The 23,876-nt window shown below is 50.3% G+C and overlaps 8 protein-coding genes across 8 annotated transcripts; 4 read left to right on the plus strand and 4 right to left on the minus strand.

Moving 5' to 3' along the window:
* Nucleotides 1-377: 377 nt before the first annotated feature.
* Nucleotides 378-4,365, minus strand: L228DRAFT_235598 (hypothetical protein; the record flags this gene model as incomplete). Its single annotated transcript, XM_018330741.1, has 3 exons — nucleotides 378-3,581; nucleotides 3,640-3,848; nucleotides 3,918-4,365. 3 exons carry the CDS (start codon nucleotides 4,363-4,365, stop codon nucleotides 378-380), a joined length of 3,861 nt encoding a protein of 1,286 aa, XP_018192098.1.
* A 584-nt stretch (nucleotides 4,366-4,949) lies between these two features.
* On the plus strand, nucleotides 4,950-6,769 carry L228DRAFT_243017 (UreD urease accessory protein). Its single transcript, XM_018331580.1, has one exon. The coding sequence runs from the start codon at nucleotides 5,209-5,211 to the stop codon at nucleotides 6,430-6,432; it is 1,224 nt and encodes a 407-aa protein (XP_018192099.1). The 5' UTR covers nucleotides 4,950-5,208; the 3' UTR covers nucleotides 6,433-6,769.
* A 314-nt stretch (nucleotides 6,770-7,083) lies between these two features.
* On the minus strand, nucleotides 7,084-8,202 carry L228DRAFT_264926 (hypothetical protein; the record flags this gene model as incomplete). The annotated part of the gene is made up of 2 exons (XM_018334638.1): nucleotides 7,084-8,086; nucleotides 8,159-8,202. 2 exons carry the CDS (start codon nucleotides 8,200-8,202, stop codon nucleotides 7,084-7,086), a joined length of 1,047 nt encoding a protein of 348 aa, XP_018192100.1.
* Nucleotides 8,203-10,960: 2,758 nt separating this feature from the next.
* L228DRAFT_264927 (hypothetical protein) lies at nucleotides 10,961-12,998 on the plus strand (the record flags this gene model as incomplete). Its single annotated transcript, XM_018334639.1, has 2 exons — nucleotides 10,961-11,676; nucleotides 11,747-12,998. The coding sequence occupies 2 exons, from the start codon at nucleotides 10,961-10,963 to the stop codon at nucleotides 12,996-12,998; spliced, it is 1,968 nt and encodes a 655-aa protein (XP_018192101.1).
* A 1,067-nt stretch (nucleotides 12,999-14,065) lies between these two features.
* L228DRAFT_272435 (hypothetical protein) lies at nucleotides 14,066-16,780 on the minus strand (the record flags this gene model as incomplete). Its single annotated transcript, XM_018335586.1, has 4 exons — nucleotides 14,066-14,790; nucleotides 14,898-15,306; nucleotides 15,362-16,385; nucleotides 16,445-16,780. 4 exons carry the CDS (start codon nucleotides 16,778-16,780, stop codon nucleotides 14,259-14,261), a joined length of 2,301 nt encoding a protein of 766 aa, XP_018192102.1. The 3' UTR covers nucleotides 14,066-14,258.
* A 380-nt stretch (nucleotides 16,781-17,160) lies between these two features.
* Nucleotides 17,161-19,407, plus strand: L228DRAFT_14828 (importin subunit alpha-1a). The gene is made up of 3 exons (XM_018329256.1): nucleotides 17,161-17,568; nucleotides 17,881-18,390; nucleotides 18,456-19,407. Exons 1-3 carry the CDS (start codon nucleotides 17,326-17,328, stop codon nucleotides 19,371-19,373), a joined length of 1,671 nt encoding a protein of 556 aa, XP_018192103.1. The 5' UTR covers nucleotides 17,161-17,325; the 3' UTR covers nucleotides 19,374-19,407.
* A 1,392-nt stretch (nucleotides 19,408-20,799) lies between these two features.
* Nucleotides 20,800-21,845, minus strand: L228DRAFT_264930 (hypothetical protein; the record flags this gene model as incomplete). The annotated part of the gene is made up of 3 exons (XM_018334640.1): nucleotides 20,800-21,112; nucleotides 21,173-21,606; nucleotides 21,774-21,845. 3 exons carry the CDS (start codon nucleotides 21,843-21,845, stop codon nucleotides 20,800-20,802), a joined length of 819 nt encoding a protein of 272 aa, XP_018192104.1.
* A 647-nt stretch (nucleotides 21,846-22,492) lies between these two features.
* L228DRAFT_204116 (UBC-like protein) lies at nucleotides 22,493-22,906 on the plus strand (the record flags this gene model as incomplete). Its single annotated transcript, XM_018329651.1, has 1 exon — nucleotides 22,493-22,906. A coding segment is annotated over one exon (414 nt), but the record flags the coding sequence as incomplete, so codon positions are not given.
* Between the last annotated feature and the right edge of the window lie 970 nt (nucleotides 22,907-23,876).

The raw sequence follows: 23,876 nt of genomic DNA on the forward strand, positions 1-23,876 counted from the left end.
TAAATTGGTACAAAGGGGACATACACACCATGAAGCCTTTAGTAAAGAGACAGTACGGACATAAGTACGACAGAACCAACCAGTCAGATAAACGAGAAGGCATGAAGAGACATGAAGAGACGAGAAGAAGAAAAGGAAGAAAATAGGAGAAAGAAAGGAGAAAGAAAGAGGGGAATATTTTGCACATCAAAGCAAGAAGCAAGAATAAGCAAAAAAGCAAGACGCAAGACGCCATCGCGATCAGGATCCATAGACATGGCATAAAAAAGTGTGGCAGTACAATGCTAGAACCGGAAAAGAAAATATCACAGCAAATATACTATCATCTCAACAACAAAAAGACCCTAAACAAAACCCCAGAATAAGACCCTAAAGGATCAATCGCCTAGGATATCGTCTCCGTCGTCGTCTTTCGCGGCTGCTGCTGCTGCTGCTGCTGCTGTATCACCTTCTTCATCTTCGTCATGCTCATCATGAACAGCATCGTCCTCTTCCTCTTCTTCAGCTTCATTGTCATCAACCTCGTCGTCGTCCTCATCATCATCATCATCCAGGACATATTCTTTTGACTTATGCCCATGCCCAGCTTTTGCTCCAGCACTCGTTGATGCAGAAGGTCGTCGCTTATTCGCGGCTGATGCTGATGCTGACGATGCCTTGGCGGCCTTGGAAGGAGGTCCGGCCGCACTGGCGCCGCCAGCTCCAGCACCAGCACCAGCAGTTCTTCGCGTCGTAGCCGCACTTTCATCCAGATAAGCGACGACTTCCTTGAAATTCTGACCTAGACGATTTCTATTCCTGAGGATTCTCGTTCTGAGCTTACTGCCGTGATCATCATGATGATCGAGCACTTTTGCGAGAATAGCAAGGACGAGTTTGCCCGTGAGTTCGCAGAGCTTTTGTTCCGCGGACAAAGCGACGACGAGTTTTCGTTGTGCGCGTCGTGCCTGGACTTCTTCCTCTGTCGCGTCTGCGTCTACCTCGTCATCATCCTCGTCCTCGTCATCGTCATCTTCAAGGTCTGCATCGTCGTCATCTTCGGAATCGATGGGGTCGTCTTCGTCGCCGACTTCGCGCGTGCGATTGGCTTTCTGTGAATATACTCGTTCAGTAGACGTGAAGAGGGACGTGAGGATTTTCTGTGTGTCTGACGGGATTTCTTGGATGAGGGCGGCGAGAGAAGAAATGTATTGATTCTCGCCTTCGTCTTCTTCTTCTTCTTCTTCTGGGAGATTGTGGTTTTGCTCGTCGTTGCGAGTCCGGGGGTGGGTGCGAGAAGACTCGACAAGTTGCCGAAACGTTGCGGCGAAGAGGGTATAAAGATCAAGCAATGTCCCGGCGGCAGCGAGTCGGAGGTCGTCGATTCCGCTGACGCCACCCCCGAGGCGACTTGACCCTGGTGCGGACTTGCGGCGAAGAATGGAAAGAAGGCCCCGGGCAAAGGCTGCGCGGCGGTCTTGTAACGTATCAATGTCTGCGCTTGATATGTCTTTGCCTGACGAGGCGGCAGCTTGGAATGATCGTGTTTTCCACATAAAGTAGAACATGAGCGATTTCAGAGCACTCTCGACGAGAGAGTCTTCGAGGACCTGTTCCGTTTCCAGTTCTGCCTTTTTCTGCGCAGATGAGGCGGATAACGTGTCTGTGGATTCTTTGCCGCGGGAAAGAATGTTGAGGAGAATTTTTGATGCGTCTGTCGGCGTGCGGGATGCTGAGCTGCGCTTGCTGGAGTTTCTCTCATTCGTGGAAAGTGCTGGTACGGTTTCGAGTGGTTCGACACAGTCTGATATGCTTGCGAGGTTACTTATCCGGCGGACATTGTTGCAGAGTTCTTTCAGTGAGCTGGTGGTGAAGTTGCCCCTGACGCCAAGGTTCCCGCCTTTTGCCAGGTTGTGGAGCGTGCCGACGGTATCTTCCCAGAGCAGCTGGACTTTACCCTCTGTGACTTCTTCGAGTTCTTCGTAACTCTTGGCGTGAAGGAGTGCGGCGCTGGCCTCGACGAGAACGTTGGGGTCGGCGTGTGAAAGGAACTGGCGATTAATGTCGTCGAGGAGAGCAGAGTACGTGGTAGAGTCTTGTCGAAGTTCCTGGAAAACCTCGAGGTTGAGGAGGTGTTCCAGACGGAGAACGGCCGAGGCCGCGTCGGGGGCTGGGCCAAACTTTTTGAGTAGGCGAGGAATCAGTTGTGCGAGATGAAGGGCGGCGGTTTCTTGGATTTCTTTTGTCTGCTGTTGTCGGGCTTTGGCGGATAACGGTGCGGCTTTTCCGCCTTTGATGGTTGGCTCGAGTGCTTGGGTCAGGCAGTGTTTAACTGCCTCATGGAGAACCTCGAGGAGTATTACTTCCTCGCCCTCGTCAAGAGCGCATTCTTTCTTGAACGTCACGTCTGGGTCGTCGCCTGTGGCTTCGGCAGATGCGGAGTGGTCGAAGAGTACATAGCCCGCGAGAATCTCCCATTTTTGCAGCTCAGGCATTTTCTCGCATAATGCGTGAGCAGCCAGTGAGAATCGTGATTCCGTAGCACCGGCGACAAGGATATCTACCGCGCCGTTGTGCCTTCGTGAGCGCTCGTTTCCGTCATTGTCCGAGTCGTAGAGCTTGAGCACTTCTGCCAGGCATTTTAGTTTCACCCAGGGAATTTGCGGGCTCTCGTAATCCTCATCGTCGTGAGCTAGAGCTTCTTCGAGAGTTTCTTTGCCGCCAAGGTCGTCAATTCTCGAGTCGCACAAATCATTGATATTTTCTGAGAAGAAGTTTACCACGGCTTTGCGCACTCGGCCTTCTGAATCGAAGATGAGTCGTCCGATCGTGTCAATGTCGTCGGGTTCCAGCATGCCCGCTTCGCGAATGGTGTCGAGTAACTCCACTGCGGACGCACGCACACCGGCATCTGCATCTCGTGTGGCCATTTCGACCAAACGCGGACGGAAGCGGTCGGTGAATGTGCGCAGCCCGGCTATGTTGTCCTTGACCCTGAATATTTTCTGCAACTGCTTCACAACCTCGGCGCGGGTAGGCGCTGCAATGTCTGAGAGCAGCCATCCTAGGTAACGTAGATACTGACCCTCGAAGAAAAGATCGGGAAAGATGAGAATCCAGTAACCTAGTGCTTGAACGCAGTCTGTTCTTATCCTCGGATCGACGTCGCGGTATCGATGAACAAAGACTGTGTCAAAAATATCCTTGATGAGACCTTCAAGAACGTCTCGCTTTTTGCCGCTTTCGTCCATCTTCTCTTGTAGAGCAGTCACCCGACCTTTGTTTACTCTGCCCTTTTTCTTTTCACCCTCCTGCTGTCGCAAAGTCTTGGCGGTGTTCTCCACAATGCCTCGCGCAATCTCGCAGAGTGCGCTGACAATAGAAAGCGAGACAACCGTAGCAGTATGCCGGAAGGGCCGTATCGCGGAAGAGGACATGGAGCCTATCCACACTTGAATATTCTCCATGAGCGTAGCATCGGTGTAGAGGGTTGACGACGCATGGAGGGTAGCAATCAAGGTACCAAAAAAGTCGGTGAGCATGGAACGGAAGGAAGAATGGCCTTTGGCTTTGGAGATGAGAGGATATTCGGTAATCGATTGCTGCGACGGTTAGAAAGAGAATCGCAAGAGAAGCAAAGTTCGGCGCATTGAAACTCACCGATTGGTACTCCTCCTGGAGATCGTCCAGTCTGCTTGCAACGTTGTCTGGGTCCTCAATATCGTGCTCATCAACCTGGAGGTTGCAGCCCGAGCATTTCAGGACAAAGTTGACGAGGTCTCGTACAGCGTTCGAATTATGCTGCTCGTATTGTGAAAGCCATTCCGCGGTAACGGCATCTACTGTATGACCGCGCGCAAAGACCTCCGCTGACCAGACATTAGAAAAAAAGAAAACAATAAGTCATGCAGCGGTAGGGCAACCGCCAAGCTACGTACCATAAAGTCCCTCGGCCTCGTCATCGTTAATGGCAAGCGCCCTCGCTCTGGGTTTTCGGGGTTTTCGAATCCCTTTCGGTGCCGGCCGCATGGCGAGGCTCGGGCCTACACCGTTGGTGGTCTTTGGTTTCTTCGCCGCCGGTTTAGCCGCCGCCGCAGCCTTCTTGCTTCTAGCTTTTGCTCTCCTGCGCTCCTTGAGTTCTTCCTCGTCGGGCTCCGATTCCACCTCATCGCTCTCGTCGCTCTCATCCTCGGATGGCTCGGTGCCATCCTCTTCAATTTCGTCACCTCCTTCGCGCTCCGTGCGCTTGCGCTTTGCCCGTCCTGCCTGCTTGGCAGCTTGCGATGCGCTCAGTCGTTGGGGTTGCTTCACGACGCGTCCGGACCGTCGGCGGAGCGAGGCTTCCGGCGTGCTGCTTTCGGGGGTTGCGGGATCAGATAATTCCATGCTGGAGAGCCGCGACGGCATTAGACAGTTATGCAACACTATATATATGTAATATTTCGTCGAGGACGCGTTCCGTCTCTGACTCGTCACAATCGGACGCGCTCAAAATAGAAGTATGAAATAAATGTCGATAGAGGGCTTTCGGGTAGGACAGCCACAAGCTTGTATATTCGTAGTAGCGGAATGGACAGAATGTGTGGTGCGTATGCGTTGCAACGCTCAACGTTATCGCAAATGTTGTATATGCTAGTAGGGTAGGGAAGTTTGACGTGTTTCTGAAGCTGATGATGCTCTGCTAAGATTCGTAGAGAGTAGCAGTAGTCACTCAAGCCATTGCCGACAATACCGGGTCCTCGATCCCGCAGTTAACAGAATGTGAAATCTTGTATCGAAGCTGTTTGATCGAAAACTCGGGGAAAGCGTCCTGATCCAACAGACTTTCCCATGGACAACGCGTCGAGCAGCTGCGAGGGCGTTGTGGTGGTGGATTATGTAATCAACGCGACTCCCAGGCATCTCCGGTATCTACCGACGATCAAAACATCCCGTCATTGTTGACAGCAGTCACAATGCCCCTCTTTTGATCAAATTCGGCCTCATCCAGCTGTTTAATCATTTCTTTCAATAATGTATACTACCGACTCTGTTCCGGTTGTTACACGTACGTTTCGCTCCTTTGCCCAGGATTCAACAACATCATCCTCACTATCGGGGCTTCCTCCGATAGCAGCGTCCCCACATTGATATCTCCGGTTTCTCTCCCCTCGCCCGCCCAGAAACAGTTTGACCCTTCCGTCTCTACGAGAACACTTAAATATAGATCAATTTGCTCTACGTTGCATCATGTCAAACAGCAGTCTCACGTCACCATTTGCATCGGCCACTCTCCAACCAGGCCATGGACTCATCACACTGGTCCTTCTACTGCCTTCATCGCCGACACTGCAGGCTTTAACCTACCAATACCCGCTCAAACTTATTGCGCCTGATCCAATCACTCTTCCATCGGGTCAGCGCATTGTCCTCGCGTTCCTACTCACCTATGGCGGCGGGCTTGTCGCCGGCGACAGCATCACACTACACATTGAGTTGGCGCCGCAAACACGCCTGGCGCTCGCAACACAAGGATCCACAAAACTCTTCAAATCGCCCAGTCGGAGCGTGGTCAGCCGCCAAACCCTCGACGTCGTCATCAGGCCCGGCGCAGCACTATGCTACCTCCCAGACCCGACACAGCCTTTTGCCGGCAGCTGCTACGAGCAAAAGCAGGTATTCCACATGGGCAAGGGGTCCAGTCTGTGCATGCTGGACTGGGTCAGCGAAGGACGCCGCGCGCGCGGGGAACGATGGAGTTTTCGTCGCTGGACAGGGAAAAATGAAATATGGACGCTACCTTCAGTGGGGGGTCCGAATTTTCGAAATCCTCCTCCTTCTCCGCCATCCACGACCGAAGGGGGAAAAGAAAAGGAAGACATACCTGCCCTACTCAATCCCTACAAGCACGGTGCGCCCCGCCTTCTTCTCCGGGACCATCTCATCCTCGACGGCGACGAACAAGCCGAAGGGTGGCCGGAATACTCCAAAAACGAGTACATAAACAGAGAACAACCTTCACCGCCGCAGCACCGCATTAGCAATTCAGATATCCGTCATTCACGTCCCTCGTTCACTGGCGACGTTCCCGACAGTCTTGCCGAGAAAATGGACGCCCTCGGAGTCTTTGCCACATTAATCCTGCGCGGCCCGCTATTCGCGACTCTCGGGACTTTCTTCCTCGATGAGTTCACCAAAACACCTCGCATCGGAGCGCGCAATTGGTCTGGCGCTGCGGCGCCTGATCCAAATGATCCGAGTGTTCCTCTGGATGAACGTAGACGCCGAAGCCGAATCGCGCAGGAAACAAAGGACGGCGTCATCTGGACTGCTGCCCACGTGCGTGGCAATGTTTTGGTCAAGTTTGGCGCACGCGAGGTCGAGGGCGCGCGAAGATGGTGCGGCGACATGCTGAGACAGGAAGGCAGCGTTGAGAGGGAGTTTGGCGAGAGTGCCCTTTTATGTCTGCGGTGATGTCAAGTTATATCTACGCTTTTATATTTGCGGTGATGTTAAGTCATATCTGCCCTTTTACGGAGTATGTTTGCGCTGATGTCAAGTCATATCTGCCCTGTTATATTCCCGCTCATGTCAGGACATATACCCCGTATGGCTTTTTGAGGCAGTGTAGGGCGTCGACGTCACGTCCCGAGCAGTGGAGATATACCCATTTAGTGCGTTGCATTATTTTATATTATATCTATAGATCTCATGATATACCCCGTTTTTTCCCCTTTTCTTTTGTCCATGTACAAAATATAGATTCCCGCATCTCAAAATGAATTACATGAACAAAACATAGATTCCAGCATCTCAAAATAAAAGGAAATAAATTGAATTAAAAAAAATGCCGTATCAACTTTTTTGGTGTTGTCTCCACGCCTTGGAAATGCCTTAATATGTATAATCCGAAACCCAGGGTCTATCCATCGGTAAAGGTGACCAGAGTGGGCTTTGAAGCTTTCTAATACCCGATAAGCAAAGAAAAAGAAAAAGAAAAAGAAAAAGAAAAAGAAAAAGAGGAAAGAAAGGGAAAGGGAAGGAACGGAAAGGAAATGAAAGAAAAGGCACAATGGTATAAAGATCTGTATGTATCTATATATATGTCGTCTCCACCGTTTCTCTTCACACACCCCTCTTCTGCTCCATCATCTTGCGATACGCTTCGAGCACATTCTGTCTCGCCTCGCCCAACTCCTCTCGCCGTCTCAAGCTGCCCGCGGCATTGGGCACATTCGCGACATTGACTCGCGCGCCGTTCTTGACGCGGAACTTTTCTGTAGGGATCTTTGTGAACGTCGGCGGGGCCTGCGCCACATCGTTCAATCTAGGTTTCTGGTCCCGTTCTTTGAGCACTGCCCAGGGATCATCGTCGTCGTCATGTCCCGCCTTGTGTCCGCCCTTCTTCTTTTTCTTCTTTTGTCCTGCGCCTGCACCTTCTCCGCCAGTAGAGTCTCCAACCGTCCCGCTGACCGGCAGCCCGTACAATTCCCGCTGTTCTTCTTCGCGTTCTTCAGCTTCTTCACGCTCGTCTTCTAACCGGTCTTTGATCCGCTGGTCTTCTTCTCGCCACTCCGCGTACATTTTCTGCAGACGCTTCTCGGTTTTGGTTTGTCGCTGCTTGGCTCCCATCGAACGGAGCGGGTCGGCGCCCTTGTTCTTCAGTCCGGAGACGGGCAGAGCGGCGTCAACGCGGGCAGCGAAGTCAGAGAGCTTTTCACCGGGCTTGATTGTAGGCATGGCTGCGGCAGCGGCGGTTGTCGTCGTCGTCCCCGAGGCCGATGATGCGTCCTTCTTGGAGGAGCTATTGGCAGCGGAAGCGGTTGAGTTGTTGTTGTCGCCGCCCCGCTTGCGTTTTTTGTTCGGGATGTTTGTGGGTTCAGTGTTGGAATTTGACCCCTTATTCCCTTTGGAGGACTGCCAGGCCATCATGCGCGCAAAGGCTCGAGGAGTGTCGTCGTGGTAGGACGTAATCGGTTTGGAGAGAAAGGAATTGGCGTCGTCGGACTTGGCAGAGTTTGAGCTATCCTTGTTCTTGTTGCCGTTCTTGTTCTTCCCTTTGTTGGAGTTGCCGGCTTGTTTGCCAACGGGCAAAGGGCGGGCCATTCGCGATGGAGGTAGATCGAATCTGAATTGAATGCCATTATTAGTCCTACAGAGAAAATGGGAGACGAATGGGGGGAATGGATCAGTGGTTTACCCAGAGGAATCGTCGCCATTTCTGCGCTTGTGCTTGTGAGGCATGGTGACGGAGCGGGCGCAATCAAAGGGATATTTTGATGTTTGGTGATGATGATGATGTCTATGGTGTTGATTTTCAACGGGGGAAAAGTGACGGGTCTTGGCAAGAATCTACCCGCCCGTAGCCGAACTCGAGTCTCATAGTTTATTTGCCAGTGTTGGGCTGGGAGAATATTCCATGCATTGTCTCATAAATTTATTTCTGTTCTTTCTTTTATTTTAAAAGATGCAATTGATAGATCCTTCTGCAGATTTAATTTGCTTCACGACAATATTTTTTGTGGGATATTTGATTGTTTTGCCCGGTGTCACAAATATTTCTATGGGACGGACATATAATCCCCTGCAATATGAATGCATCTTATAGAAAAAGTCTATTGCTCACTGCATATATTGACGAATACATCTCGAGAAGGGATGCGGAAGATATAAGTCATGAAAAATGCTCCCTTGCGCGGTCCAATTCATGAAGGCTTGTACCCTATATCCGTTCTTGCGATGTCTCTGAGTTCCGCTGGATGTGGCGTATATAAACATAAATCTGGCGACATATTCGCATAGGCAATAGATATCAAAGGAGACGCTAGAAATTTGCATCAGCGGTCAGAGAATCAAGCGTCAAGCTATCCGTTAGAACAAAAGCCGGACACGTTTCACGAATTCCGATCGGAATAAAGTCGGGCTCTGATTCCTAAGCATAATTGTTCGGATTTCACGGCGCAAAGGCGCCAATCGCGCAATCAGCCACAAAAAAGTCTTGATAGGGAAGCTCCAAATATTCCCGGCTTCTACTCAATCTGGGAGATAAGCACCGAAAAGTTCCAAAGATTTATAAAAGTGAAATGTACTCCTATCCTCCGTAGTCACGACATTGAGTAACTGTGGGCCCTAAAGCTGTTATCATTTGGTTGCAAAAAATCGCCATCAGGACACGGACCAAAACTATCATCCAAGGGCCCAATCCCGCCATTCAACTCAAAGGCCCTGCGTTGCCTGAAGACTAGATTTAGTAGGTAGAATAGGGGTCCCGATTCTCGTCCCTTGCAGCTCTCCTTCTTAAACCAAATAAATGCAAACCTCCGGAGCCCATTTTATGTGGACAAGAGATCCAAGCTCATTCTACCTTCCGTTTCCGTCATCGCAGGCGCTGAGTCTCGCTTGACGGGGTGAAGAAATGGGGATGATTGGCGAGACAACCCGGCACGACTCAGGGCCAGCCTCTTGGCTTTTGGATCCCCGCAATTTGCATGTCAGCACTTTATTGCCTTTGCAGCATCTTCAGTCAAATTCTCCATGCCTCGAAGGGGCTGGTCATTCGCATCGAGACCGTGGACGCATTGATGGTTCGTCGCACAGTCATGCACCGTTCAGGGTCAGCGCCACACTGTATTATTTTTTTTAAAATGCAGCATTATTGAACCTATTTTCGCAGTGGATTTGGCGGGTAGCCGTTCATAGAGAACCGCAGCACTCTGGTGGCATCAATCATTCCTATCTCCCCCCATTGTTCTTCCGGTGTCGGGACTCGAATCGCAGTGTTCTTGGCACACCACTAACAGATCGGCCAAGAGATCGGATGGTGTGCCAAAAAGAATGTCAAACTCAAATCTTTTAACTTGCCGCCATTCAAGGTTTGACGCGACCGATAAGCCGATTCGGCATTTCATCATTGACCCGTATTTTGACGAGTTGATCAAGATATGTGAAGACATGATCCGCTCGTTTCTCTGCGCCCCCCACCAGAGCATCGTGGCTTTTTGCTTTTCCTATCCCATGGTTCTCTTGTGACCGCCCCACCATGGACCAATCGTGTGGCTTGGAAACGTGTCGTGGGGAGAAAGCCGCGATAGACTGGGATAGAAGGTCGTCCTTATGCAAGCCCGATTTATTTGAAAGTGGAGAAATTTCGAGATGCATAGGCGCCCGTCTGCAAGTCACAAAGGACACATGATGAGGGCGACAGGATCATAAGGATAGAAACGAAGTCTGGCCGCGGCCATACTCCGGAGCTGTGCCCCAGATGCCCTTGAAAGTCTCGTTCGCTAGATGATTTGATCGGGTTTCCCTCCATTTGTAGCCCATACCGTAGAAGACAAAGTCCCAATGTCCGTGCGGGAGCCGTCGCAAACGGCCAAGGGTACCGAACCATCACCAATCTCCCCACCACGTTCTCCCAGACCGGCCCTTTTCTGGACGCCTGTAACCAGAGATGGATGGGCGTACTGTAACTCTCTCACAGAGTTGGGTTAACGCCTTTGGTGGGTAACTGTGGGGAATGTTCTTTCCTCTGCCCATGTTGAGCGTGTGCCGGAGGGGAAAGGGAGCAATAATGAGCCATTATTTGCACTCGGCAGAATACCGCACGCAGATCGACATCTGGCCGGAACGCGTCGTCATATATATCATAGTGCCTCTCGCCCACCGCGGGAGGTCCCTAGTGTAGGAGATAGGATAGTGTGCTATCATATTGCAGCTTTTTTCTTCACCGTCGTCTTTTTGTCCTTTCTTTTCATAATCATCAATGTGTTGTTGACTCGTCGGTCATTATATCCCATCTGTCCAGCACGTATTGCAGGTTGAGGACTGCTGCTCCCTTTTCATTCAGGGGGTTGATATCTACATGATCCGCCATTTGGGGCCTCAAGAATCCATTGTGTGATAGCTGTTGAGGAATCCTCCGATCGATGCCCTCAACGACTGTAGTCTTACCCAGTCTTTCACTACCTATTGCGTTTGTTCGCAGTCTGGCTCGTTCCGCTCGATGACGGCGTCCGTGACTGCCCCCGAGCCGTCACAACAACCTCTACCCCAAGCCGGTCTGGGAGAGGAACAATCGACTCGATCCCAACCTGAAAACCCTCTAATCATTGTCATTGACGACGACAAAAATGGCGAGCCTTCGTCCGGCTCGAAGGGGACGGTGAGAGGCATCGAGAAAGACGAGGTAGGGAAAATAATCCTTGCAAGTGCTGCAGGGGCGGATACTGGTGCCGAGACACTCTTTCAAGACCCTTGGAGAGGGACCGTCGTCCCTGTCGAATCGGATTCCAGCTCGAAACATCATCATCATCGACCTCAACATCCTCTTTCTCTCCGCCGCCACTCAAACAGCTGTGTGGAGCATGGCTTCGCTCATCACCTCTCGTACTCTGTTACACCGCTCTGGAAGCGCACTTGGAGAGCGCTCGTCTCGTCAATGCCTCTGATACGCCGACATCCCCCCGGCCACCTTCACCATCAGCCGCGTCAAACCCACATTGTTACCTCCAACAACCACGCCATATGGGCCGAGAAATCTCCGCTTCCCCACAACAGCAACAACAACATTAACGACGATGATGACCGAGACGACGATGATGACCGAGACGACGATGATGATCCTACATTGAAGGAATACGACGACTCCGAACCAGAGCCGTCTCACCCGTATTGTCGCGCAGGTGTGGCCGCGACCATTGTGGGCTTGCTCGCAATCATGTACGCTCTTCTTGCTCTCGCTGCCCTAATCGCTTCTGAATGACAACTGACTGACTGACCCAATCAACAGTGGCCTGGGTTTCATCCTCTTCTTCATCCCCGACCACCACAACCTTATCGATCGCACATTCCGCATCTCTACCGACGATCCCACTCACGATGTGCGACCTGTTCACTGCCACTCGCACAATGACTACTGGCGTCGGGTGCCTCTTTTCTCCGCCATCTCCGCCGGCTGCATTGGCGTCGAGGCCGACATCTGGCTGTACGACAACGACCTCTTTGTCGGACACGATACCTCATCATTGCGCCGTAACCGGACGCTCCAAAGCCTCTACGTGAATCCACTTCTGAACCTTCTCGACCGGCAAAACGGCCTGATTTCCAGTAGTAACAACAATAACGACAATAACATCGCGGACAAACCAGTCGTACTCGACAACTCCACCTTACCATCCATCGCATCATCATCATCATCATCGTCATCATCATTCTCCTTCACTCTATCTCCTCGAGGCGTCTTTGACACGGACCCCGATCAGACGCTTACCCTGCTGATCGACTTCAAGACCTACGGCCGCGACATCTGGCCACTCGTACTCGACCAGCTCGAGCCGCTGCGCGCTCGAAACTATCTCTCCTACTTCAACGGTACCGACGTCGTCCGCCGACCTCTCACCATTGTCGCCACTGGCGACGCACCATTTGACCTCCTGACCGCAAATACCACGTACCGGTACATCTTCTACGACGCGCCGCTGAATCAGATGTGGGACGAAAGAGCACACCGAGGCAGCAGCCGCTGGTATGATTGGTTATTCACAGGATACAAGTCCGTCAAGGGGGAAGGAAGTAGCGCTGTCGAAACCGAGATTGAAGAATGGTCTTCTTCCTCCAACGAGCCCAACGAAGAAGATTCTAATTCCCGGCATCATCGCCGCCCCCACCACCGGCCGCACCGGCCCTGGTCGACTCGCGATGACTCTGCAGACAGCTCCTCCCAGCAACTGGAACCATACTCTACCAGCAACTCGTACTATGCCAGCTTCTCGTTCAAGAAAACAATTGGTATCCCTTGGCGCCTCCACCTGACCAAGTGGCAAATCGAGCGTATTCGGGGCCAGATCCGCGGCGCCCACGCGCGCGGCCTGCAGGCCCGCTATTGGAGCCTGCCCGCCTGGCCGCTCAGGCTGCGCAATCATATCTGGGATGTGCTCGTCCAGGAAGGCATCGATTTGCTGAATGTCGATGATTTGCGCGGCGCGACTCGACGAGAGTGGCGCACTAATGAGCCTTCTACCACGACTGATCTGCCGACTTGATTTCCGTTCATCCGAGATCCATATTCCTCCATTTCCTGTGGGATCTCTTATCCAGTTCATACCGATCTCATTCGATTCGATCACTTATCCCATTCACACGATCCCACTCTATGTATACGGATCTCACATCTCCATACATATCTCAGGATATCTCAGAAGCATCTTTCGATGGTCGAGTGGGACATGTACCACTTTCTTCTTCACGTCGCGCTACGTATACTTCCACGTACATATCGTACATATCGTACATTTGTCATTCTACTACCTCCCTACCTTACATATCACATCCTCTCATCTTCTCATCTACTCAGCCTCTCACCTTCATCTCTTCATCTCACCATCAACTCTTCATCATCATCACCAAAACGTACGATACATACCGTTTCTTCCTCTTCGTTCGTACCATCTTACTTTCATCTCGGCGTATATTTTCTGTTATATATATATGTGTACATATACCCACGCCCATATAGACCTATGTTCGAATCTATCTATCTACCTATCAGTTATCTAGCCCGCACTACGCACTCCGCGCTTGCAATCTGCCGTCCGCAGCCCATGTCACGGCCCATTCATGTATCAAATTGAAGCATTATAGAATTATTTATTGGACGACAAGAAAAAAGAAAAAAGAAAAGAAAAGAAAAGAAAAGAAAAGAAAAGAAAAGAAAAGAAAAGAAAAGAAAAGAAAAGAAAAGAAAAGAAAAGAAAAGAAAATGAGATCCCAAAATTACAACAAAACATCAACGTACCTGCTCTTTGAAAAATCTCGCCTGCTCAAATGGAGGAGCAAAAAAGGAAATACGGTTCGTTCAAGCTATATGCATCGAGTACATCAAATGACAAATGACTATGCTGTAAATGGAAATAAATAAAAACGGGTATCGACCACTCAACCGTCTAATTCAAATGCGAGTAACAAGGAAGGGAAAGGCATGACAAAATCCTAGACAGACAGACACCCAAGACGCATTTTTCTGTGACGGTTGTCAAGCGTGGAACCTGAACTGTGTCAAGCTTGAAAAAGACCTAAAGTACGCCGATATAATGCCCAGTACCTAGTACCATGACCAATGCAAAGAGCTGAAACCAAAAAGCAGATGGCAAAGGGAAAATTAAAAGTGAGAAAAGCGTCGTGTTGATATCAAAACGCCCAAATGCTGCTTAGAGGAGAAGTTCGCCTTGAGGAAAAAAAAATTGTCAAAAGTTTACATCGATTGAGAACCAGCAAACGCCGAATACTTTTAGAGATGGCTCACGTCAAGTCATGATTGTCGTGCCCCAAAGCTGAAACCTGCGTTCCCAGCGACATCCCATGTCGTCGATTAGGTCGAAGGTAGGGTATTCGTCGTCCTCGGCCTGGCCTGGAGGAGGTCTGGGAATAGAAAGCGGCATTGTGACTGGAACTTTGACACCGTACTCTTTAATGCAGCAAATGAATGGTTTGGCGGAAGATTTAGGCAGCGTTTGCGCCTGAATAGGAGGTGATAATGGTGGGGCAGGTTTTGATGGAGGAGGTTGAATATCTTTGGACTTGGGCTTCTCCGCCTTTGTAGACGGAACAGCCTGGGTCGACTGTTTTCTTGGTGTTAAATGAGATCCGATGTGACGACTGTTTAAATCGAGGGGTTGGAGCACGTTGGAGTTTATCGGTGGAGAAATGACCGTGTGGGCCTTCAATCTTGCGGCGGCGGCGGCAGCAGCAGCAGCTTGTTTTTGCTCTTCAAGATCGCCCCAGAGGATAAAAAGAGTTTCGCGAAGCTTGCAGAGAGCATTCTCGTCATTGCGGAGACTGTCAAGGAATGAATTAGTATGAATTGAAGAAAGCGCCATCGGACATATGATGAAGCGAGCAAGAAGGTAAGGGCAATAAAGGTATTGAGCTGGAAGAGTGCTCACTCTGTTGCATCCATCCCGAGCAAAAAGACTGCATCCATATCTGCCACAATCAATTGCAGTCTGTCCACCTCTTCATTGCTTGAGGACGAAGATGACCGCCCATCTTCAAGGAGAAGGCAGAATCTCCACTGCCATCTGCTTCGGGATTCAGGAATCGGGCTGCAGTGAAAACCCTGTTCGTCGTCACTGAAACTTGGTTCTTTCTGATGCGCTTCTTTTGGATTTACTCGTATGGCGAAATCCTCCAGCTTGGGCGGGTAAAAATCGACTATTCTGACGCATGCTCGACATTTGGCATTAAGAAAAGGTACCTTGAAATTGGTCCCTTTGGGGGAGGTGCGTTCGTACAGGTCCTTCTCGACAATTTCGGACACCGGTATGACGGGGTAGGCAGGATGGTTGGCTTTCACTATTGTTAAGACTTAGCCGTGATTGTCGACAAGTCGGCCATGGTTGACTCTCACCATGCTTGTTCAATTTACTTTGATCAAAAGGCTCGTCTTCAGCTTCCCTTTCTTCCTCTTTACCCCCCTCCTTTCCTTCGTTATCATCGGGGTCGCTTCCTTTGTCACTTTCCTGGTCCTTATTTCTCACATCTCTCTTCTTCTGAGCCCTTTTCTTATTCTTCTTCGCCCTCTTGGATTCTCCTGGACCTGGATTGCCACCTTTTCTCTTGATGCCGTGTATCTGCTGAAGATAATTCTCCTTTTGTGTCTTGTTCTTTTCCCAATAATCTTCGGCTCGGTCTTTCACCTCTTTCACACGATCGTGATTTGGCTTCAGAATCGAGACATCCACTCGGTCAGGGAACTTCATATCGTCGAACATGGTTCCCTCCAGCTGACTACACTGATCCATTTTCATTCGGACATTTCGTAGCAAGACATGCTGACCCACTTTAACGTTTTCTTGCGCATAAAAGGCATGATTACCCCAGAGGGAGACACGTAAAGTTCTTTTGCCGTAAGGTCCTGGCCACTGCTTGTCTGGCTTTCTAAAAGAAGTGTACCCATATTCATCGCCGTCCCGTGAGGTGGCATCTTCTTTGTCATGCACCCACCGATAATTGTAAAGATTGTAATTCTGGGTATAATCCGTCACGTACATTTCAATGACACTGTTCCCGCTAAATATGCGTATAACTTCGCCGACCAGATCATAAAATGAACCGACTTCGACATCCTTGACGAGAGAGAATTTGTCCTTTGCCGGAAACGCCGTAATAACTCGGCCATTCGAATCAGGCTTCTCTAAGGAGGCTGGTACCTCCGCAGGGACAGTAAATTGGCTCCTGTCCTGAGAGTTGCAAAGCTGGACGGCATAAAGGCACTCCGCAGGCGAAGGCGGTACTCTAACGCGCTGAGATCGGCAGTGTGGGATACTTGGCTCCTTGGGATTCAGCTCGACAGGTATTGTGCTTGCGGGGAACACAGTCCAATGAGACCAGCTACTTGACAAGAGTGTAATGTTGCCATTGTAACTCGTAATCTACTACCTCGTCAGCAGGATCTTCAATGCTGGAGACCATGCACTTTGATTAATTGTACCTTGAATTTTTGCAAAATCACCACATCACCGGTACCCTGAACTGCAGGCAGCTCCTTCAAGTTGCTGTTGAAACATTTCACTCTCAATGAGCCGTTCGAATAATATTGGCTCATATCAGTGATGGCGAATGTAATTTGGTAATCTAGTATTTTGGCGGAAGTAAGTTGGATGCACTCATAGACTTGATTGTTTTGGTCGACAATACTACCTTTTCCTCTTGTTGCAGATGCAGGCATATAGTCAACAAGGATACCAATCACGTTCACAGTCTTGTTAAGTTGCTTGCAAACGTCCTCAATCGAGACGTAACCTTTGGGAGGAGGAATATCATCCATCTTGTGTAGAATGGGTGAAATTTTTGGCCTCGAAGATTAATCCTTTAAGCAATCACGATGGGAGCTCTGAAAAACAGCAGGTGCCAATGTTTTGCCGTTATAGTCACATCTCATTTTAACTGTATTGTCGTGAATGGCATCGTTTGCTCTCTATGTCAACAAACCGTATATGAGACGTTGAGCATTAGGGCCGGGGAAACGCGTATCGACGCGCTTCTCGCGCAGTCAATATGGGGAAACAACTGGCAACGCAAGGATGACTCAGAAATGACAAAGCCAAAATTCACGTGACTCGCAGTGGTATTTCCTAAAACGGCGAAAGCGGGATTGGGTCCTTCTTCCTCTCTTGGGCGGTAGTTTCGGTTCCATCATCTTTCACAAACTCACTTTCAACTTCTCTTATCCTTTTCATCTTCTTCTCCCTCGAACATCCCAAACACCCCCCACGTTTGCAAACAAGGGATCGTTTTCTTTTTCTTTTCTCTTTATTTTCATCTTTTCCTCAACAAAGAAAAAATAATCCGAATTACGAATTAGTTCCCACCATGGCGGACCGCTACATTCCCGAGCACCGTCGTACCCAGTTCAAGGCCAAGAACACCTTCAAGCCCGATGAGCTCCGTCGTCGTCGTGAGGAACAACAGGTTGAGATTCGAAAGGCCAAGCGTGAGGAGAATTTGGCCAAGAGAAGAGGCATTCAATCCCGCGATGGAGGCGTTACTGTAGGCGGTGGCCTCGTCGACTCCCACCAGGACAGCGATGATGAGGGCGGTAGCATTGCCAGCCAGGTTCGTTTACACCCCAACACCCCTCCATGCATGTCTTGCTCTTTTTATACACTCTTGTTCTACTTCATTACACCTTTGATTCTTTTTGCTTTTACTGTCTCACATTCAGCACCATGTTTGCCCCTCCCTCACGTTTGTTTTTCTCGTTTTCTCTCGCTTGCCCCGGTCGCCACTATTCGACCGATTGTTGGCAGGTGAACGGCAACCGAGCTTGCCCCCCTTTTCTTCAGTCGGCCCTAGCAGCTTTTTTTTTGTGTTCTCCACATAGTTCGCGTGGTGTTTTCATTAGCTAACGCAAATCATCATGTTTAGCTCAGTGAGGAGCTTCCTCAAATGGTCAAGGGAGTCTTCTCCGAGGACATCGAGGCCCAGATCCAAGCTACCACAAAGTTCCGAAAGCTTCTATCCAAGGAGCGTAACCCGCCAATTGAGGAGGTCATCAAGACTGGTGTCGTCTCTCGTTTTGTCCAATTTCTCTCTTCGCCTCATACCCTTGTCCAGTTTGAAGCTGCTTGGGCTCTTACCAACATTGCTTCTGGATCCGCCCAGCAGACTCAGGTCGTCATTGAAGCTGGTGCCGTCCCCGTCTTTGTGGAGCTGCTGAGCAACCCCGAGCCTGACGTTAGAGAGCAGGCTGTGTGGGCTTTGGGTAACATTGCTGGTGACAGCCCTGTTTGCCGTGACTATGTTTTGGGTGCCGGTGCCCTCCGACCCCTCCTTGCCCTTTTGGGTGACAGCCGCAAGCTGAGCATGCTTCGCAATGCCACCTGGACCTTGAGCAACTTCTGCCGTGGCAAGACTCCCCAGCCGGACTGGAATACTGTAAGTTTTTTCTGTTTGACGCCTTTTGAAATATCTTCGTCAACATTCTAATTTTATTTCGACAGATTCTTCCCGCTTTGCCCGTCCTTGCTAAGCTTGTTTACTCCCTGGATGATGAGGTCCTTATCGATGCTTGCTGGGCCATCTCGTACCTTTCAGATGGTTCCAACGACAAGATCCAGTCCGTCATCGAGGCTGGTATCCCTCGTCGTCTTGTAGAGCTTCTCATGCATGCCTCGACTTCTGTGCAAACCCCGGCCCTCCGGTCCGTCGGAAACATTGTCACTGGTGACGATGTTCAGACTCAGGTGGTCATCAACTGTGGTGCTCTGCCTGCTCTCCTCTCGCTCCTGGGCTCCTCCAAGGACGGTATCCGCAAGGAGGCCTGCTGGACCATCTCCAACATTACTGCTGGAAACTCTACTCAGATCCAAGCTGTCGTTGATGCCAACCTCATCCCTCCGCTTATCAACCTCTTGTCCAATGGCGACTTCAAGACCAGAAAGGAGGCCTGCTGGGCTATCTCCAACGCTACGTCTGGTGGATTGCAGAAGCCTGAACAGATCCGCTACCTGGTATCCCAAGGCTGCATCAAGCCCCTCTGTGAGCTGCTCACCTGCCCCGACAACAAGATTATCCAGGTCGCTCTCGACGGCCTCGAGAATATCCTCAAGGTTGGCGAGCTTGACAAGAATGCGGCTGCTGGCAACGCTGCCGAGAACATCAACAAGTTCGCCTTGTTCATTGAGGAGGCCGGTGGCATGGAGAAGATCCACGACTGCCAGAACAACGCCAATGAGGATATCTACATGAAGGCTTACAGCATCATTGAGAGATATTTCTCTGATGAGGAGGAGGCCGCTGGCGATATTAGCGAGATCGCCCCTCAGCAAGGCGAGGGTGGTACCTTTGGTTTCGGTACTCAAACCCAGCAGCAGGGTGGCTTCAACTTCGCCGAAAACGCTGACTCGATGGACATGTAAAATGCGTGATCCCGACTGTCTAACTTTGGCGAAGACGGGGGCGTTTTCGGGATGGCGTTGCTTCGGATTATCTGCTGTTTGCGGAGTCAACCCGCAAAGTGTAAACATGCTGGTCCGGGCCAAATAGGGATCCCAATGGGTCTCTTTCTCCTACGACAAAGAGGAGCCCTGAAACGTGGACGGACAGCTCGCGTGTACGCTGCGCTTCCAACCAGCGCTGGCGATTGCTCATTTGGGCCCCACCCGCTTCGAATGTTGCGTTTCTGTTCGATGCGTGAGCTCTTATGCTTGGCTTCGCTTTTGCCATCTCTATGCCCTGTGCCCCTGTTCTACATTCAGAATCCCTCCCATGACATTTTTCGTTTTTCGCCTTCCAACACCCCCTTAACCCCAATACCTTTCTTCCCACAATCCCCCGTTGCCTTTTTTCTCCTTGGAATGGGCTTGTTTCATGTGTTTATTCCCCGCGAAGATTCACCATCATGTATGTTCCTGCTTCTTTAAATTTCACCCTCCTATTTTTTTTTTTTCATTATCTACCCCCTAAGGCACAAGCATCATGTTCGAGAGTGGCGCAGACTTGAGAGTTCGGGCTTTGGTTTGACCTATTTATGCAGTGGCTTGCTTTATTTCTTCATGTCTATAGAGCCCCCTTTACAATCCCCCCCTATTTCCCTTTTTTTCATTTCCTCAGTCATCTGTTCACCCCTCGTACGACATGATCTAGATGCCCCGTCATGTAAATGTGTCAATTTGTGTGTGGCACATAGTCTTGCAAGACAAATAAAAATTATTTCATTCTTCAAAACATCTGAAGTGCACTTTGAAATGGTTCTTATTATCGTGCTAATTGCAATGTCAATGTTAAATGTTTCATTCATGAGAAATCTTCATTGGGAACTATAAATGCAAGACCCGGCCTACAAGGGCAGGCAGATCGTATGAATTCTTTTTTTTTTTTTTGGATTTCCCTTGCTCTTTTTACTTTCTCGACAATGAGCAGACGGAGAAAAGAACAAGGTAGTATGCATATATCCATGGATTCCACTCCTTTTCAAAGATCATCACGAAATGAGACAGTAAAATGGGCTGACAGAAAATATCATCCCTACCCGCCAATCAAAGAAAAACAAATGCCAATCTGTCTGCCTGGCGCTTTGGTGTCTCATCCAATAGACTTTATCCTCTTTTATCCTCTTTTTCCGTCTCCTGAATGCCATCATACAATGCTACACAACAAGACAAGAATCACACGTACGTTGTATAATACATGTATCCATCGATCGATCCAATTTCCTTCCAGTTTTCCCGGCTCAATTCGATTCAGCGCGTTATACCAAAGGCGCCAACATCTTCCGCTTCCGATACTCTTCAACAGCTCTTCAGCAATGATGAGGAAAGAGAAAAATTAGCCAAAGCTAATAATTTATCCCCGCGACTTGGCGCGCTGGGGGGTGCCGCTCTTGACGCGACGTGCCTCGGGGCGCTTAATGTGGTGCTCGGGGATCCAGCTCTCATCGTAGGCCTTGGCTCCGGAGGTAACGGCAGGGCCGTCGGCGCCAACGACAGAAACCTGGTCGGCAGGATCGACCTTCTTGACACGGTGCGAAGAGGTCTTGGCGCGCTCGCCGCCCTTACCGCCGCGGCGCTTCTGAGGGAACAGGGTCGCAATCCAGGTGTTGTAGATAAAGTAGATGGTGCCTGCGAAACCGGCGGCCAGGACGAGGTACAGGAAGATTCTGTAATCGATAGATGTTAGTCACGTTTGGAAAATAAGGGAATGGAAGAAAGAGACATACATTTGAGGATCAAAGATGCTCATATCAGGCTCAACCACGCTGACCGTCTCGTTGAAGGCATTGAGCGAGAAGAAGGCACCCTCGGCATTGTGCAAGAGCGCAACCAGGTTGAGGCGGAGGTCCTGCGGGTGCAAGTCCGTGGCGAAGCTGTAGCTCAAGCTCTCCTTGGCACCAGCGGGGATCTCGACATTGTAGCGCGTCGTAGTCACGTTGCGGATGTTGATGCTGTTCTGGGCTTCGTCGGATAGAGTCCACAGCGAACCACCGACGACTGCGACGGTCACTGGGTTCGGCTCCTCATTGGTAAAGGACAGCACAGCTTGGGTGGGGTGACCGTTGACCAGCTTCACGCCAAAGATCTCCGATGAAGGGAAAGACGCTGAGACAGACACGGCAAGATTAGGGGACTGAACGGATTCGTCCTCGAGAGGGGCCTGTTACGACATTTTTGTCAGTGATAAACCAAAGAGGATTAGAGGCATGCGAAGTGTGACGATTGTTTGCCTTCGAAATTAACACAATTGGCACATGGCAGAAGATGCAATAATATGGGAAAGAGAGAGCAGAGAGAGCTCTTTCCTGCTAGGCTCATAAAACTCACCTCAGCCTGTGCAAGAGCGCCCAGCGCCCGAAGGGACAGCAGTGCTAGAGTAGAAAGTTTCCAGGAGACCATGATGAGGAATCTAATTGTCGATCGAGGACCAGATGGTGAAAGAGGTCAATGCTCCAAGACGAAGGAATGGAGATGAGGGAAGGTTGACGTTTCGAGATTCCTTTGGGGGAGGGTCTCGCGACAGGTACAAGGAGCAACTCAGTATTGACAGCAGCAACTCAACTCACAGACAACGCCAGGTGGCTCTAGCACGAGGGACCCCGATTACGTAAGCCATCTTTGGTCTCCCCAGTCTGCCGTAGCGATAACCTCCACCAAAGACGCGATGATGCCATAGCAATATCAACATCAACAACTAACACTTTTGAATCTATTGACTTATTGAACTGTCGAAAAACTCATGTAACGCATACACTACGACTTCTCACTAGACCTTTGATTTTTTTGATTAGTGTGATTGTCTTGATCCAAACCTGTGGCTCTACGTGTCTCCCATCTCCTACCTGCCACCATGTCACCAACGACTGGTGGTACACAATTCAACAGCAAATCCCCGACCGTGAAGAGAATACGTAAGCTCTTTGAATTTGACCTACCTACTCTTGATCTTGCACACTTGTGAATATCAAGAAAATTCTGCTGCTCAAATGAATATTCCCTTTGCTACAGCCTGCCTTCAGGCCAATCTTAGCTAACACCTTCCTTCGATAGTCAAGGAAGCCTCTGAGCTTGCCCATCACCCCTCAGGCGAATACGCTGCTTCACCACTTGAAGATAATCTATTTGAATGGCACTTTACCCTGCGCGGCCCGCCGGAGCCCTCGCCCTACGCCAAAGGACTCTACCACGGTCGAATCGTGCTGCCTGCAGACTATCCACTAAAGCCCCCAGCATTTCGTTTCCTGACCCCTACAGGGCGCTTTGAAGTCAATCGCGAGATATGTCTCAGCATAAGCGGACATCATGAAGAATTATGGCAGCCTGCATGGGGTATTCGTACGGCGCTGATTGCGATCCGGAGCTTCATGGACAGCGACCCCAAGGGGCAAGTAGGCGGACTAGAGTGCGATGATGCTGCACGGAGGAGAATGGCAAATGAAAGCCGTAAATGGGCATGTCGCGCGTGTGGAAAGAGCAACGAGGAGATTATCAACGAGGCAGAAGGTCAAGCTGAGAGCTCTGGCGCCAGCGCCGGCGAAAGTACAGGCCCGAAAACTACATTACCACCCTCCTCATCCGAGAACACCGCTACGGAAAAGGGAGCGCGAGCATCAGTACAAGCACAATCAGATATTGATGGCGTGCCACCCGAGTTACGACTCGCATATCGTGATGAAATGCAACCGGGCAGCACCAGTAGCGCTGGGCCAGAGGGTTACGCCAGGGAAGAAGAGAAAATGCATGCTTCGGAAGTCAGGTCAATGGCGCAAACAGGAACATTACTGCCCATTTCCACTACTTCTGACACTCCTCCACCATCAAAAATATCACCGTCCACCATTTCGTCTTCGACAGCCCCCGCTCAAGTACCCCTTCCTGTCCAGCCGGCCCCAGTAACCTCTTCTTCTTCTTCTTCATCACCCTCATCCCTTTCCGCGCCAAGACCTGCACCAGCCACCACAACCGCCGCTTCATCATCTTCACATCCCGAAACAACAGCCCCCGCCGCCCGTCCTGCCCATGCCGTCCCTCTTCAACCAACACCTACGTCTTCTCATCCTCACCCAGTCCCTGAATCCCATCCTTCGTCCTCAGCCCCTGGTCCCGCTCCTGGTCCTACCTCATCCTCTGTTTTCCCCTCGTTATCTTCCTCCACGTCATCATCTCCACAGCCTAATATTCCCGTGCAAGCTCAAACGCAGCATCCGTCACAGCAGCAGACAACAGCGCAAACGCCATCACAAGTGCAATCTGCGCGTCGTATACCAGATAATCGCCCTGTACCAGACTGGCTAGACAGAGCCATCTACGGCGTCGCAGCCGCATTGATTTTCATGGTCGTCAAGAAATTGTTATTTTTGTAATCCCCCCACCCTTTTCTTTTTCTTTTCATTCGTGGGTTAGGAGTGGGTGTTAAATGGCGGTTTCGTT

The sequence above is a fragment of the Xylona heveae genome (genome assembly GCF_001619985.1).
Source record: "Xylona heveae TC161 unplaced genomic scaffold L228scaffold_1, whole genome shotgun sequence".
NCBI classification, from domain to species: domain Eukaryota; kingdom Fungi; phylum Ascomycota; class Xylonomycetes; order Xylonales; family Xylonaceae; genus Xylona; species Xylona heveae.